General features: G+C 43.0%; 1 protein-coding gene across 1 annotated transcript in view; it reads right to left on the bottom strand.

Moving 5' to 3' along the window:
* The window catches only part of Agps (alkylglycerone phosphate synthase), a 109970-nt gene extending 95789 nt beyond the window's left edge, over positions 1-14181 (bottom strand). Inside the window, exon 1 of the mRNA XM_052722670.1 lies at positions 13853-14181. Coding sequence (XP_052578630.1) covers positions 13853-14166 — 314 coding nt within the window. The 5' untranslated portion in view covers positions 14167-14181. The remainder of the gene's footprint in view (positions 1-13852) is intronic.
* Positions 14182-18271: the final 4090 nt, after the last annotated feature.

Raw genomic sequence — 18271 nt, 5'->3', positions numbered from 1 at the left:
ATCTATTTCCTTCTTATGTTAGCTCTGAATATAGCTGTCTTTACACCTATTTAATACAAAGGGAAAAAAAAGAACAGGTCAGGAACTTTCAGTAACTTGTTTTTGGTCATCAAACAGTATTTGAAACACTAGAATCCAGATGTGTCCAACTTGCAGCCCTGGGCCTCATGTCCCCAGAACAGCTATGAGCTATGAAAAAGCCCCAACATAAAATGATAGACTTAATTAAAACATCATGAGGGTTTGTTTTGTTTTGTTTTAACTCCACTGTATGGTTCTCAAACATCAACTTCGTAAGCAAAGTTAAGCATACAGCAAAGTAAGAAAGTCGGTCACCTAGTTCTAGCACTAACTACAGCCACGGTGAGTTACGAGCAGTCTAAGACAATGGACACACAGTGCTCCTTTCTGGCTGAGAGTAGGTGGCTTCACTGTGGTGGCATGCAAACTTCCAATTCTCTGGAAGATGGCAGAGACGACCACCAGGCAGAAGTAGAAAAGCATAAGGGTTTTTGTATCTATGTGACTGAAGCAAAGCTGTGCAGGAAAGCTACAGGCAACAGCCGAAAGCAAGCAGCATCAATGGGAACTACCAGGGTAAACAGTATTTTCTACATTTCATGCTGCCACTCTACATTCTGCTTTTAAATTGCTCACACTTGCCTCTGTGGACACCCTGCACATGGTACACAGATATACATGCAGGCAAAACACCCATACACATAAAATAACAACAACATCTTTAAAGATTGCTCACTGGGCTGGAGAGATGGCTCAGTGGTTAAGAGTACTGCCTGCTCTTCCAAAGGTCCTGAGTTCAATTCCCAGCAACCACATGGTGGCTCACAACCATTCGTAATGAAATCTGGTGCTTTCTTCTGGCCTGCAGGCATGACACTGTATACATAATAATAAATAAATCTTAAAAAAAAAAAAAGCCTGTTTACTCTCTAGCTATTCCCAGACACAAAAATATTATCACTACTCCTGGGATATCATGCCCTTTTATGGCTGCTTATCTTTGTACCGCTCTATGTCCCTTCTCTGAAATGCCCTTCACTCCCTCAAGAACTACTAATCCAGGAAACCAGTCCAGGTATCTCTTCTGAAATGTTTCTCCTATCTTTCTCAAGGGTTTATGACTCCCTCTGTACACAATGATTATAACATTTACTACATCCTTGACACCATATCTATCTAGCTCCTCTAGGCTGCCAATCACTTGTGCAATGTTAGAAGGTAGCACAGCAGCAGCATGCAGCACTCAGTTTCCCTGAGCAAATACTGGTCTCATAACGGAATGGAAATCATTTAAAAGAGATACAAAAAAAAAAAATGAAAACCCAGCTACACAGAGACAACTGACAAAACCCTAGGTTTGACCCCAGCATTGGAAAAGTCAAAATTTTATCTGAGTTCAAGTGTCAGAGAAGATAAGCCTCTTGTGAGTCACAGCTAAGAAATGTATCTGAGATGTCACTAAGTAAAGGATGGGGATGGAGCTCAATGCTGTTAGAAGACATGTTGGGTTTAAGCATTCAAATAATGAAAAATGTGAAGAGAAACAGTGGCATTCTGGGAATGAAAACTAATGACTGAACGAACATAGTTCATGTATGCAGAATTGGAGAAGTCAGCAAGACACTCATTCACTTAGAATCTGCTTTAACTTTAGAATGTTAAAATGAGTCTTGGAGGAAATGTCACCTGGAAAGTCCCCACCTGACTGGTGCAAGCTAACGTGGTCTCAGCAGACAGAGTCAGGACAGACGTAGAAGAAGGAACTGAGGACTGGGGTGTGGTTCAGTGCTGTAGCACTTGTCTAACCTGCACAGTGTCCTGGCTTCAATTCCCTGCATACATAGACAAAATCATAAAAACCAATAATAACAAATTCATCTTTTCTGCTCTCATCTAACTCAAATCAATACTTAAAACCGAATCAATCCGAATCAATCAATACATGTAACTAAACACTAGATTTCCTTTTATTAAGAAGCTACCAATTATATTAAACCCATGGCGGGCATGGCAAATTAGGTGGTATTTTAATAGCCCTGAAGCTGGATTCCAGTAGAATTCATGCCACGAGAAGAAATGCACATTCTGAGCAGGCACTGTAAAATTCACTGTCTGTGAATTAGGCAGTTCATATTGCTTTATTCCAAGGGCTTAGAATACAGAAACACTGCCCCACTAGATGGTATGAAGCTTCTAACTGAGTAACTATATAAAGAGCTGAGAGTTCCAGTGAAGTGGCTGGTAAGAATAGGACTGGTATCCTGATCAAAACCCCTGATTAGTAACTTCAAGCATGTTCCAAGAGCAATATACCACATGTACTCACACAGCAGTGTTTACAGTGAATAACAAGACAGTATCTACAGCTCCAAATCTCAGCTACGAAGCAGAATACTCATCAATAGTAACTGAGTTACTGGAAAGGTAAGTTTTCCTTAATAAATAAGCACAATCAACTACTAAAAATCCAACATTAACTATACAAATGCTTGAGAATCAAAGAAAGATGTTGATGGTCTCATTTTAGGAAAGCTATGCAAGACCTATCTTTTATATGCTCATGAAACTTAAGACTATGGCCAATAATAATGACTTGCTTGTAAACTCAAAATTAAAATGTATAATTGGGAAATAGGTTTAGACTTGTAATTTTAGCTTAAATCTTGTAAGTTCATAAAAACACTGCAAGTATTTTTAAAGTTACTGTTTAACAATTAAACTCAGGAGTTGACAAGATGGCTCATAGAGTAAAGATGCTTGTCTACAAGTGTGACCTGAGTTCAATCCCTGTAGACAAAATCATAAAAACCAGTAACTGTAAATTCAGGAGAGAACTCCACAAAGTTGTTCTCAGGCTTACACACATGCACACACATGCATACACGCACACACACGCATACACACACACACACACACACACACACACACACACACACACACACGCATGCACGCACGCGCACACACACACACACAAAAAAAAAACTTTTTAAATTTCTATGTAATCAGTTTAGAAGAATGATTTAGTGCCTGGTTAGAAGTTATTCTCTCACATAACTGGCATGGTTAAGGAGATTACACATATTGTTGAATATACAACATGGCAAACACCACTGAAAATCAAACTCACAAAATATGAGACTAATCAGTTTAGCCTCTTCTTTTGCAATAATATATACAAAACATTCACTGCTAGAAACTTCCTATTAAAACTACTAAAATGAAAAATATTAATTACTCAAATGCTTATTAATAACAAAGTGGACAAGCTATAATATAGACACATGCAATGGAATACTTTTCAACAATCAGGGTGAACAAAATGAACAATTACAGGCTGGGGAGTACCCCCATCAGTAAAGTGTTTGTCAGGCAAACATGAGGACCTAACTTGGATCTTCGGCACCCATATAAAAAACTAGACAGTGGCATTCGTCTGTGATCCCAACACCACAAAGAGGAGCCCAGAAGATTCCTGGGGCTTGTTGACCTGCCAATCTAGCTGAACCGATGAACTTCCGCAAGAAGCACTGCCTGAAAAAAAGTAGACAAAAGGCCTGAGGAAGATACCTAATGCTGAACTCTGGCTTCCATGTCTTTGTACAACCATACACACATGCACATGTGCATGTAAAACACACACACACACACACACACACACACACTCATATAAAGTGGACACCAGGTTGGGGAATAATTCAGTGGATAAAAGTGCTTGCCGTACAAGTGTGAGGATCCCAGAACCCATGTAAAAGTTGGTTAAGTATGACAGTCGCCTGCAATCACAGCACTTAGGGCACAGACAGGGGAACCCAAAACCAAACTGAGTAACTAGACTGCACGAATTGGCAAGCTCCAGGGTCAGCGAGAGGTCACCTCAATAAATAAAGTAGGGACTGGGACATGGCTCAACAGCTAAGAGCACTTGATGCTCTTGTGGAAGACCTAGATTCAGTTCCCAGCACCCACACTGGGTGGCTCACAACCATCTGTAACTCTAGCTCTAAGGGGTCCAATGCCCTCCTCTGGCCACGGGTACCTGCACATACATGGTGCACATAAATTCAGGCACATACACCTACAAATAAAATTTAAAAATATATAAATTCACCCTTTTAAAAAGGAAATGTAGGGCTAGAAAGGTGGCTCAGCAGTTAAGAGTCTATACTTCACTTGTGGAGCACCCAAGTTTGATTCCAAGTAACCATGTGAACAGATGGTTCACAACTGCCTATAACATCAGTTCCAGGAGTCAGGTACCTTCTTCTGTGCCTCTACCCAGGCACTACACCTATGAGCACAAACCCCCACTCAGTCACACATATGTACATATAATTAAAATTTTTTTATATAAATAAAGTAAGGAGCAATCAAGAAAGACACCGAATATCAATGTCATGCTGCCTCTGTATGTGCATACACAAGCATAGACATACATGAACACACACATACATGTGTATATTTAGAACACTTCAAATAAGTTTTTTTTTGGTTTTTTTTTTTTTTTTTTTTTTGGTTTTTCGAGACAGGGTTTCTCTGTGTAGCTTTGCGCCTTTCCTGGAATTCACTTGGTAGTCCAGGCTGGCCTCGAACTCACAGAGATCCGCCTGGCTCTGCCTCCCGAGTGCTGGTCAAATAAGTTTTTGATCCATATACCATTCCCACTTTATCTGTGCACCACCAAACAATATGTATTACATTTGGAGAAAAACAAACACGTCAAAGAGTAAAGAAAGGATGAATCAGGTGTGGAATGTATATGATACATAGCCAGAGTACAGAGTGGTATCAAGGTCAAACTCTTAAGCAAGGCTACAAGACTACAGACCCCAGAATATCTTTTGCTTCTGTTGTACCTTTACATGTTTGCTGCTACAGTCTTTCTCTGGCATCTGACATGGTATGAGTGGAAGTGAGGAAGCCCTCACTGCCTGTAGTGTAGTGTGTTTATCTCATTAAAACATCACAATCTACTGGGCATTTTATCTGTGGATTATCAAGAAGATGATTCTTCCCTAAATTGTCCTGTTTAACTCATAATAATAATGATAGTCTATACAGAATTTTGATGAATAAAAATGAATACAAGGAAATGCTACACAGTCAGGGTCTTTGAGTTCCCCCTAAGGAGTTGCTTCAGATTACAGCTCAAGTTAATGAGCCAGACTGACTCAAATTCCTTTAATCTTAGTGCTGAGAAATGCAGTCACAGGTCTGAGTGTGCATCACTAGCTGAAATAAAGCTTAAAAATAACTTCAGGTTAGACCAGATGCCTTGCTAATAGTTTTTAAGATAAACGATTCCCAGAAAAATAATCTAAAGTCCACAAGGACACATAGCTAAGCTATCTGATCCATTAGCTAGGGTCATAAAAACAAAACATCCTGATTAGTGCTAGCCTGGCAAATGATTAATTCCTTGCACCCATTCCTGACTTTAATTTGTGAAAATCAATTCTGACTAGTAAGGGCTACAGAAAATAATTTGACTCTGTAGCCCCAAAACAAGGACAACATGTTTTCTTTGATAGTCAAGAGTTATACACAGGGCAAAAAGTATATTTTGAGATTTAAAGTGTCATGGTGCCACAGTATCTTGGGAAGTGCTGACTGAGCTATAGCTAAAAGATATACTGTAGCTAGAGTTTTCCTGCCTTGCCCACAGTCAGGACAAATCTTTGTCACCCGCCAGTCCCACAGCCGTCAGACCCAACCAAGTAAACACAGAGACTTATATAGCTTACAAACTGTATGGCCGTGGCAGGTTTCTTTCTAACTGTTCTTATAGCTTAAATTAATCCATTTCCACAAATCTATACCCTGCCATGCGGCTCGTGGCTTACCGGCATCTTCACATGCTGCTTGTCCTGGCGGCGGCTGGCAGTGACTCTGACTCAGCCTTCCACTTCCCAGCTTTATTCTCCTCCTTGTCCCGCCCATACTTCCTCCTGCCTGACTACTGGCCAATCAGCGTTTTATTTACCAACCAATCAGAGCAACACATTTGCCATACAGAACATCCCACAGCAATATACGGTATTGTAGCTAGAGTTTTCCTGCCTGGCCCACAGTCAGGACAAATCTCTGTCACCCGCCAGTCCCACGGCCACTCAGACCCAACCAAGTAAACACAGAGACTTATATTGGTTACAAACTGTATGGCCGTGGCAGGCTTTTTGCTAACTGTTCTTACAGCTTAAATTAATCCATTTCTATTAATCTATACCTTGCCACGTGGCTTGTGGCTTACCGGTACTTTACATCTTCCTTGTCCTGATGGCGGCTGGCAGTGTCTCCCTGACTCAGCCTTCCACTTCCCAGCTCTATTCTCCTCCTTGTCCAGCCTATACTTCCTGCCTAGCCAATGGCCAATCAGTGTTTTATTTATTGACCAATCAGCAACATATTTGACATACAGACCATCCCACAGCACGGTATCTCAGAAATGTCTACCTGAGCCTGAACTAGAGATCTAAGACATTCTAGGTATCTCCTTGCCCCAAGACTCGGCACTCTCTGGGTATATTTGGGATTCAAAGTGAACCCAGAATTTACAACTTCTGATTGCAGAGTGTTAGTTCAAAATTTTTACATAGTCATGAGTTAGTTTAAATTGCCTTTTCCCTGCCTGGGAGAATGAAGGTCAAAAGGTCAAAGTGCCTAATACACTCAAAAGTATAGGTTACAAATACACAATTTTCTTATTTTCTTGGGCTCTTCAGCAGTTTAGTGTAGTGATATTTTATTTGTATGTTAATAAATAAAGTTTACCTGGAGATCACAGGAAATAGCAAGCAGTTTTAAGTAAACACAAAAGTCAGGTAGTGGTAGCACATGCCCTTAATCTGATCACTTGGCAGGCAGGGTCTCTGTGTGTTCAAGGCCATCCTAGGGAACAGAGCCGAGGGAACAGAGCCAAGCATGGTGACACACGCCTTTAATCCCAGTACCAACCACAGGGGCCTGGAGGTCAGTACAGACACGCAATGACAAGGAAGTGACGTAGCTGGGCTAAGAGTCAATGAGAAGGCAGAACAGCAAGGCAATAAAGCCTGGGTACACAGGAAATCATGGCATTTTGGAAGCTGCAGAGCTGGTGAGGTAAGGTTGGTTGGTGGCTCTCACTATTTTCCTGATCTCTAAGGCTTTCATCCCTATATTTGGCTCCATGTTTTTTATTTACTAAGAACACTTAGAAATTCAGCTACAGTTTAGGTTTGTGATTCCTTTAAAATTCTTTATAATAATACCACTCAAGATAAATAATAATTCTTTCTTTATAACCACAATTTGCAGCCTGCCAACAAAAAGGTTGGCTGAGAAAATATGTTCCTTACTTGCTCTTGACAAGTTACTTAGATATATTGCATGTGAGTTGTTGGGATGACTGTTTTTAATCATGTTAGGGAGATAAGAAACATGTCTTTACCTATAATCATTCACTTGAGAAATGGAATGTAACTCCTTTGTGACTTCTGTATTGCCTGAAATAGTTTGTTAGGGTATATAAGCTGTAAAAAGACATGAGAGAATGGAGCAACAAAGGAGAATAACATGAAAGGAGAATAAAGAAAGGAACCATCAAGAGAGTGTGTGAGTGTCTTCCTTCCCTAACCCCTCAGATAGAAAAGTCTTAACTATGCCATCACCATGGACTCCTTTTGAGCCCTGGGCTGCCATGGGGCTGGTTCCTCACAGGCAGCGATACATACTACCATTCCACAGTTCCAGTTTCTAACACTAGAAGACTTCAGCACAAGTATGGAGGTCTATCTCCAAGTCTCATGCTCACTCTTTCTCAAGACAGAGATGAATGGGATACTCAATGAATTCTTAGAGAAAGCACCAAGCACCTGTGTCAACCTTTTCTCTCTTTAAAATACTCTCTCATGTTAACTCTCTGGAGCTGGCTATCTCCCCACCACCACCAGCAGAGGAAGCCTACAGTCCAACACTACCTATTACATGATCTATCTAATTCAAGGTAAGTATTAGATAATCCAGATCTAAGCCATGTTCTACCTGTAGTAGTTGGCATTCCACTTTTCCTTTTTTTTTTTTTTTTTTTTTTGGTTTTTCGAGACAGGGTTTCTCTGTGTAGCTTTGCGCCTTTCCTGGAACTCACTTGGTAGCCCAGGCTGGCCTCCAACTCACAGAGATCCGCCTGGCTCTGCCTCCTGAGTGCTGGGATTAAAGGCGTGCGCCACCACCGCCCGGCCCACTTTTCCTTTTAAAATGTTTGTTTTGTGTCTATGTGTTTTACCTGCATTTATTATGTATACTACATGCATGCTGGGTCCCCTCAGAAGCCAGAAGAGGGTTTCAAATCCTCTTGAACTGGAGTTGTGATAGTTACAGATAGTTGTGAACCACCATGAAGGTTCTGGGGACTAAACTCAGGTCCTCTGTGAGAACAGCAAGTGTTCTTAACCATTGAGCCACTTCTCCAACCAACATTTTTATTTGTTTGTGTCTTGTTGTGCCATCACTCAGCTGATTCTGAACTCAGACATTGGGAAAGACATGATGAACTATTAAATGAAACTACAAAAAATAAAGAGAAAAGGGAGAGCAATTACTGTGTTATCAAAGGGTTGACTCCACTCAAGATCCTCTGATTTAGTTTAGGGTGGAAATTAACATACTAATTTCCTGAGCAGTAGAAATCTTTTCAATGATGAGAAAATAAAAGAGTAATACCTGCTTTTAAAGATACATAAGGTATCTCGTGCCACTACAACTGCACTCTCTTTCTCTGTAGCCTAAAAGTAGATCACTGAATTTCCTCCCAGACATTCCTACTAAGTGAACTTGGGGTAGACGGCTCCACAGTAAGCTCTGGACACGAGGAACATTGGAGAAGGTCTGGTTTATGTCAACGCACAAACCAGAGATTAAGACATCAACGTGTCTTACTCATGACAGTCTTAACCATGCAGAAAGTCCTCCACGACCCCTTCTCTTTTCCTCTAATCCTAGTTCTCCCACATTTCTCCTTGGTCCCTTTTATTTACAATACTGTCTTCTCCAACACGGGGAACAACAAAATTCACTCATTAACTTGCAAACAGCCAGCCTATCTTTTTAAACCAGACTTTATATTTTCCTAAATTTTGAATTTCACTTAATGGGATATTTCTAATTTATCACTAAGTACAACATAAACTAACACCTTAGGTACAGAAACCAGTATTCAATTATTATCATCATAAACAGCTTGAAGCTTAGCACACTAAGGAGAGCAACCTGATAACTTTACCCCAGGGAACAAGTACCACAGTGTAGCAACAAGGAAACAGTACAGGGGAAAAAATATGGGTTGAGATGAGGACAGAGTTGAAATACCATTTCATTCATTTCACAACTGCCTATCATTAGTCAAACAAAATTAACTGAGCTTCTACTTTCTCACCTGTAACCAACATATAGTATCTCATGTTTCCCAAAGCTGTTAAATGAGGTAATGTACATGTGCTTTAGAATGGTGCCTTGGAAGTTAACTTACTCAAATGAAAATTCCTATTAACATCATCACTAGAATTTGCAGTTCAGAACTCATACCATGCTATTTCATGTGGTATAACTACCAAAATAAGCTTCACTTTTTCCAAATAATGTCATAAGTCGCCTGTCCAAATAATTTTGCTACAGAAATGAAGCTGCAGGCTGCCTTCCTAAAAATCATTTGCAAGAAATTAACCCAGCTTCTGGAGAACATGCACCAAAGTTGTGACATATGTTAAATAATACCTCCAAGGCTGGTCTTCAGAACTGTTCACCTCTTCTTCTCCTGAGACAGGATTTCTCATTGTCCTAGAACTCAAATATGCTAAGCTGTCTGGCCAGCAGGCCACTGGAAGCCACCTGTTTCCATCTCCCTCGAAATGGAATTATACGCACATCCCAACATCTGACTTTCTTTTACAAGGAAGCTGTGGCTCAAAAGCATGTTCTCATGCTTGTGGGACAAACATTTTACCAACTGAGCTGCCTCCCTTGCTCTTAAATAATATATTTTTTAAAAATGATAACTGTAGGTTGGGACTGTAGCTCAGGAATGAAGCCTCTGCCTTGTTTTCAAGATGCTATGTCTGTGTCCTAACTGCAATTCATTCTCAGTGCTAGCAACTAGTGACCAAACCCAATCCAATCAGTCACTGCTCAGCTTATTATATTATTATCTTGCAGGCTCCTCCATTCACCAGCCCCTCAGCTGTATTATGTCTATCATAATACGTATATCACCACCTCACAGGCTATTATTACTTGTCCACTGTCTCTACTCCAGCTAGAATCTAAGTTCCATAAGGGTAGAGCTTTGTGTACTGCTGTATGCTACTTTCATGAATGAATGGACTGATTATCTACAAGCCAAAGCCTTCAGGGCCCGCCATCGCCTTTCTTTTTTCACTTTACTCCCATCTGTACCAACACTTGACTGTCCCCCAAATACAACACGTACTTCCATGGCCCCCTGCTTCGCCATAACAAACTTTCCTCATCATCCGATCAACCCACCAAAGTATCAACAATGTTTTTCAAACCTTCTTCAGGAAGCTTCTAACCCCAGAGAATATGCCTCTTTCTTTCCTTTGTGCTAAGTTCATACCTTTGTCTATACTAGTGCTAATTAAATTACTGGAACTTATCTCTCTCCCTAGATTGTGAGTTCTTAAAGACCAGGGCTTTATCACCAACCTAGCACAGCCCTTGTCATAAAGTAATTTATCTGCAAGTATTCACTGAATTAGCATGTGCATTACTCTTCTGCAAGAGAAATGAAAGCATGGTGTATTAAGAAGTCACTACTCCAAACTTATGATAAGCAGCTACAGATAAAACACTGACAAGCAATACCACCACCCAGAGTAAGGAAAGAGGAGTAATATGCAAATCACTGAAGATTTCAAAATCACGCAGCACACCTTGCTGGATATATATCTTGGTTCCTGCTGGCTCCAAAATTTGCCTTCCCTTTAGGCTAGGTTCTCATTGCCACAGATGTTGAAACCCAGCTAAGTAGCAGGAAGTGGAAAGTCGACCTGGGTTTCCCAATCAGCAATAGTCAAGGAGAATGATCACGCTCTGGAAAGCTTCTGATGTTTCATCAAATACAAGGTTTTATGTTTCCCTTAATACAAGGTAATATGCTATGCACTGAGTCAAATACAAGCATTTCGATTAAACTTCAGAGTAGTTCTGCAAGTATAGATGTTACCACGAGCCAACTAACGAGCTCCCCGAAAGCTACACCCTATGCCATAAATGGGCTGCAGGTGCACCTAGGCTACCGACAACTTCAGTCTTTGACAGTCATACAAGGACTATGCCCATCCAGAGCAGTTACCCTCAGCCTTAAGACATTTTATCCAGTACCTCGGAGCATTGCGATTTCGTCTCTAAATGCCTAACAAAAACTTGCCCTGCCTATAATAGTGTAAGTGCATATATAAATGTTTTATCACGCCGGGCGGTGGTGGAGCATGCCTTTAATCCCAGCACTCGGGAGGCAGAGCCAGGCGGATCTCTGTGAGTTCGAGGCCAGCCTGGACTACCAAGTGAGTTCCAGGAAAGGCGCAAAGCTACACAGAGAAACCCTGTCTCGAAAAACCAAAAAAAAATAAATAAATAAAAATAATAAAAATAAATGTTTTATCACACAGATGCATGCAAATGAGAAAATATCTATGTGTATGAAGCCACTGGGGAAAAAATGAAGAACCTTAAACCCCATAAGAACTAATATAACATCAGTGAAACCAGGGGTTACATGTGACCCTCGATTTTACCCTCCTACCACTGAGTAAGCAAATTCTGGAAAATGTACCTCCTCATAATTCTGTAAAGGTTTGCCTCAGTTCAGAGTCCCAGCATTACTGATTAAGATACGAGACTCATAACCACTGTCTTCAGACACAAGGACAGCTACAGCTATTTGTTGAGAGCTTGTGTAATAAGCAGTACACTAAGCATTTCACCTTTTAGATGCATTTTTCTGTTCCCAAAGCAAAAACGCAAGGCAGGGGTTAGTTCTTCTTTGGTTTTTTTTAACATTTCTTAATGATTTAATTTTTATTATTTTATATGCATTTGTGTTTTACCTGCACATATATGGCTGTGTGAGGGTGTCAGATCCCCTGGAACTAGAGTTACAGACAGTTGTGAACTGCCATGTGGGTGCTGGGAATTGAACCCAGACCCTCTGGAAGAGCAGCCAGTGCTCCTAACTGCTGAGCCATCTCTCCAGTCCCTCTGGTTTTGTTTTCTGAGTCAGGGTCTCTCTATGTAGCCCTGATCTTGAACTCACAGAGATCCACTAGCTCTGCCTCCCAAATGCTAGGACTAAAGGTGTTCACCACCACCTCCAGCTGTACATCTTCTTAAAATGAGGGGACAGAAGCTCTGAGACAGACTGACAGTTTACAAGTAAAAAGGCCTAATGGAATTCAAACTGCCAAACAAATCTTCAATTCCATTCCAGTGTGCCCTTTCTGAAAAGCAAATCTAATGCTTAGCCCCACATGCCCTGAAACAACTTACCCGTCTCGAACCTTCTTCATCCCTTGTCATTCTTACCCTTTCTGCCACATTTAACTCCAGAAGTTCCCTAGTCTCTCCCTTTCTTTACCTAGACCATTCCGTTTGTCTATCATAGACACTGTTCCCCTTTGGTAGGCTATTTTCAATACAAACTTCAAGATTTATACACACACACCAAAAACAAAACAAACAAACAAAAAAACTGGCTCAGGAAAGTCTTTATCCTAAGAAACACACACTCAAAACTGGGTCGAATGGCCATGGGTTTCAATTATCAGCTAAATTTCTTATACTATATTACTTTAGTGACTTACAGTGAGTAGTGAATTTCAGAATCTCTGCTTGTATTATGCAGTACGGACTTACACAGGGTGAATTAATGAAGCCGTCGATTTGATTTGTTTCTGATGTCTACCCTGTCACACAGGCACCTGCTACCTGCAGCAGACTTTTTAATCTTTTTTTTTAATTTCTTCATCTGTAAAATGGAAGAGTACAGCATCTACCTAATAGCTTAGGAAGAAGTAATGGATTTAGCACCATCTCTAGTACTTTGAAAGTACACAATAAAGACAGTAAAATCTTCTTTCATTCTCCAAGTTCTTCCAAACGGATAAATCAGAGACAGAGATTTCTTGCAAAGGTCTTAAGATTTTATGACCATCCCTCATCCAGACGCTTGTCTTTTGGTTTCTTACAGAGATCAGTAGCTAGAGTATCAAACTCTTAAGTTACTAATGTTTGCAGTCTATTGCACCTTACTCATTCACCAGTTTCCTCCCTAAAGTCAGAACCCATGCCCATCAGGAAGTGGTAAGCCTCCCCGACAGAAACCACTCAGCACCCTTTCCCAGAGTATCACCGGTCCCCACCCCACTCCATCCCGCACCCAGGCTTTTGAGAATTAGCAGAAATCTGATTATCTAGTGCAAATTTAAACCTCCTCTTCATAGATTAAGAGAGCCCCTGCTACTCGATCAAAGATCTTCTAAGACAGAGACTGAGTTTCTACCATCAAAAACCAAGAATAAGGATCCCTTTAAACCCTTCTCCATACGAGGTCATGGAATGCGTTATCTTCTAAAGGACCAAAATCAGCCAACCCATCCCGCCCCTTCCAGACAGAGTCCCGCGTCTGGTCCACTCTCGGTCTGCGAGCTGATGTACTCGCAGGGACTGGGATGTCTTCCGCCCACCGTGTCAACTCCTTTGCCCACTCCCGTGCCCTCCTCTCCCTCAGCCCAGGCCGCGGGTGGCCTCCCGCCGCCGGCTCCTTCCCTGGCCCGCTACTCACCGCTTCTTGGGGATGGTGCCCGACTCCGGCGCGGCGGGAGTGGCGGCGGGCGACGCCCCGGCCGCCGACGCGGCTCTCCGCGCTTTGCACTCATTGGTACTCGGAGCCTCCTGGGGCCGGCCCAGCAAGTGGCCCGACAGAACCCGCAGCCGCCGGCGCGCGCGGCCCGCGTCCGGGTCCCGCTCGCTCGCGCCCGCCTCGCCCGCCGCCGCCGCCGCCGCCGCCGCCGCCGCCATGGCTTCCGCCTTGTGCCGCCGCCCGAGGCCGCTGGGCGCGGGTGAAAGGTCACTCAGAGCGGCGCCCCGCGCGACCATTCGCTGCGGCGCATCCCGGCAGCCACTGCGGCGACTGGCGGCAGGGGCCTTGCGCCTGGAGCTTCACGGGCTCTGGCCCCGCCCACCGCAGCCTCGCCCCGCCCCCTCCCCGCCTCGGCCACGCCCGCCGCCGGGCCACGCCACGCCTCGGCAAGGCGCACCTGCCCAGCAGGTGAGTTCCAGCGGACCCGGGGATTGGCCCAAAGGGGCAGGATGAGAGCCAAACCACACAGCACTCCCCGCAGAGGACAAACCTGTGGGTGTGGCGTCCTGGAAGAAGCCCGAGCACCTGAAGGATTATTTCCTGGGACTGATGCCTAGGAGCTTGAATAGTGGGCCACCCGGGGGGGTGCTGCCAACCTGGCAGTGGAGCCAGGCCTGCCTTTCCTGGTAGACTACTCTACTTTGCCTGCTAGGGCAAAACTGATCCTGTAACCTATAGAGCCAGTGTCTCTATCAGTCTCATTTCTCATCACCTACTACGTGCCTAGCAGTGCGGTCAGCACTCCCGTGGAGGTCAGAGGACAACTTCCGGTCGTCTCCTTCCACCCTATGAGTCCTGGGCATCACACTTGGGTCGTCAAGCTTGGTGGCAAGTGCCTTTACCCACAGAGCCATCTTGCCCACCCTGAGGTGTGTTTTTATACAGCCCTCAAGCTAATGGTTTTTATAGTTGAAAGGTGTTATCTGCAAAAATAACATGGAGTTTGTCTTGTGTTGGCCAACTACTCCTAGACGTGGGGCCTAACCTGAAGTGTGGTTAATATACCCAGTGAGACTCCACTGGATGAAACTAATTTTTCCTTTGCAAGTGGGTACCAGTTTCAGATAGCTTCTTGGTGAGGGGTGGGAGCCAGGGTCCACTTCTTCCTCTCAGCTCCAGGACCCCATCTAGCTTGAACCTCTGCAAGTCCTATGTGTGCTGCCACAGTCTCTGTGAGTTCATATGCGCATCAGTCCTGTTGTATCAGGAAGACACTGTTTCTTTGGAGTCATCCATCATCTCTGGCTCTTACTATCTTTCCTCTTCTGTTTAGATCTCTGAGCCCTGAAGGGAGGGGGTTGATAAAAACATTCTATTTGGGTAGCTTGGCATCTTTTTATACTTGATTTTAAGATTATTTACAAGCTATAAAGGCCTAGTAACACCTATTTTGTGGAACTACTTAAAGTCTCTGTTGAATTTCCTTTGCCCTTCTTCTGACTTTTAAATTTGTGGACCCTGGTTTGGTGTACCCCCTCATACCACAGCAAACCTGCTCCTGCTGGGCGTGTTTAGGATTCAGTGGATGATCAAAAAAGTAAATATACATTTAATAACAGAAGAAAGAGATCCTTCACTTCATTGTCTGTTAGAGAACTAGTGCCTTACTTTAAAAAAAAAATAATAAACCTCATTTTACCTTCCAGTAGCATGCACGTAATCATGATGACCTTTTTGTCTCGCACAATCGGAAGAAAGACGCATTCATATCTATTAACCTGATAAAAGTCACCGGAGTAGGTGGAGGTGACAGAGTTCTAGAATTAATGAGCTCAGAGTTACTCCTAAACGCTGTCTCCTCCACTCATCTGGGCATTGCTTCTGTTTCCTAATCTTTTAATTCCTTTATCTTTATCAAGCAAACTCAGATGTCACTGGTGACATTCCTCCTGAGAAAAACAACAACGTTGGTTTAGACATACCAGTTACTGAGTCAAGATGTCCTGTGGCCTCTAATGTAGATTATCCTTGGCTCTTGCAAGAACTGTTGATTCACCTGTGCTTCCTTGAATGAAACAGAGACTGATCTCATCTGCCTCCTTTCGTTCCTTTTCCACGGTGGCGTCACTGCTGTCCTGTTCAACCAACCTCACAGTTACTACTGCCTTTTTGCCTTTATACCGGTGGTATTTCACCAGGACTTTCCTCTGTGGGTGCATTATTTCCCTAAGAGTGTCTGGTTTTCATTCACCATACGCTGCCTTCGTTTAGTTTTTATTTACATGTTTCTCTTCCTCCAGAAAGGTGAAAAACTCCATGAAGACAGAAGTCATGTTGTAGCCAAGACTTACACTCAATTTGAATCTGTAAGGGGCTCAAAAATTTGAATCTGGGGAGAGGGACTAGAGACACAAATGAAGATGCCTAGCTAATAATTAATGTTTGGTTGCCTCCTAGAATGGTACTGAGGTGGTCAGTGGAGACCATCTTGTCTTCAACCTGGCTCTTTTCCACTTCAAGGATGGTATTCACAGACGTCAAAGAGTACAAACAGGAGGTATTTTTTTTTCAATTTGTGATTAAACTTTAAACAAGGTAAAACAACTTGAATATTACTCCTGCAGGATACAGATAAAACGGGTTTGAACTCTTGTTTGCAGTAGGATGCTCTCTGGGAGCCATGAAAGCTCTGAGAAATGTTTTGTGATTTGTTTGGAGTTTTTGTTAGATTGTTGTCTATTTGCTTGCTTGTTTGTTTTAACATAGAGGTCTTACTATGTAGCCCTGGCTGGACTCCAACTCACTATGAGATGAGAATGTCCTCCAATTCACAAATCCACCTGCCTCTGCCTCTATCCAGTACTGGAATTAAAGGCGCACACCACCTCTCCTGGCAACCTTGGGGAGTGTTACAGCTTTTGGAGACTGGAAGCAGCTGCTGCTGGAGTGAATTCCTGTCTGCAACTGAAGTAGAAGTTCAGTGTCTCAGAGACTGAGGATGAATGAGACCACACACACACAACTCCCTGCAGCCATTGGTTGTGCTGACTGGAAAGTGCTCCCTGTCCAGGGCAGAAGTCTCGGGTGCAGGGGACCAGCATCTCCAGTGAGACTTAAAGGTAACCTTTCTTCTCTGTCCGATGTACTGACTGGAAACTGGATCCTGAAGTCTTCATTCAGGCCTCCACCTGTAACTGGAGAGTTTTCTCTCCAGGTCCCACCAATTCCCGGCAGTTCGACTTATAAAATAAACACACAGACGCTTATATTATTTAAACTGTTTGGCCTAATGGCTCAGGCTTCTAGCTATCTAGTTCTTACATCTTAAATTAATCCATTTGTATAAATCTATACCTTGCCACATGGCTCGTGGCTTACCGGCATCTTCACATGCTGCTTGTCATGGCGGCAGCTGGCAGTGTTTCCCTCTGCCTTCCTGTTCTCTCAATTCTCCTCTCTCTTTGTCCCGCCTATACTTCCTGCCTGGCTACTGGCCAATCAGTGTTTTATTTATTGACCACTCAGAGCAACACATTTGACATATAGACCATCCCACAGCATCCACCCCTGAGGCCAGGCTCAGCTGGAGATGGGAACCAGGCCCTGGAACTCCCTTTCTCTTCTTTCTCTGTAGTCTCCTGAGGCAGTTCTACTGCCTTCTGTGGGCTTTAGCATGAATTTGTAGGGGGCTGACTGGACCCTACTTGGCTGAATTTGGGTATGCAAATGAGCTGAAGAGATTAAACCAATCAGGGAAGAGTTGTCAAGCTCAATGGGAAAACAGAAGAACCCTGAGCCAACCAAAAGTTTCTAAAAGTTCCCAGTCAAATCTGCAGGCCCCTCTCTGTTTCTGCAGAGAGGAACTGATAAGAAAATTACTGTCTGCTCCCAGTTATGTGGCCTCTTCCTTCATCTGGAGAATTCTGCTCAAATAGGGTTTCTGTTTCTTTGGGGCCTATCAGCAGCTCCACTGCCCTCAAGGTGTGAGCCTGCCAGCTGTTTGAACACCTGGGACATGGGGTGGCGGGAACAACACTATCCCTAACAGTACTTCCACAATGGTAGAAGTGCTCTATAGCTGTTTTGTCCAATCACTGATGACTAGATTGCTATTATCAACTCTTAAAATATGACTAGTATAACTGAAAAAAAAATATCTGAGGACTTACTTATAGGGTGTGTTTAGGTGGGGTTTTGTGTTTGGTTGTTTTGTTTTGTTTTGTTGAAACAGGTTCGCATGTAGCACAGACTGACCTCAAACTTGCTATGTAGTCAAGGATGACCTTCAATTCTCTGTCCCCTGTGGGAGACCAGCTCCCACTTTTTCCCAGAGTACTCTTGAGGAGAGAGGGATAAGAAAGATTAGGTAGAAATATAGTGGGGAGAAAAACAGACAGAAAC

The sequence above is a fragment of the Peromyscus californicus genome, unplaced genomic scaffold (assembly GCF_007827085.1).
Source record: "Peromyscus californicus insignis strain IS unplaced genomic scaffold, ASM782708v3 Scaffold_7__1_contigs__length_154581171, whole genome shotgun sequence".
NCBI lineage: Eukaryota > Metazoa > Chordata > Mammalia > Rodentia > Cricetidae > Peromyscus > Peromyscus californicus.
Note: the sequence above shows the minus strand (reverse complement) of the source record. Positions and strands in the feature narration are given on the sequence as shown.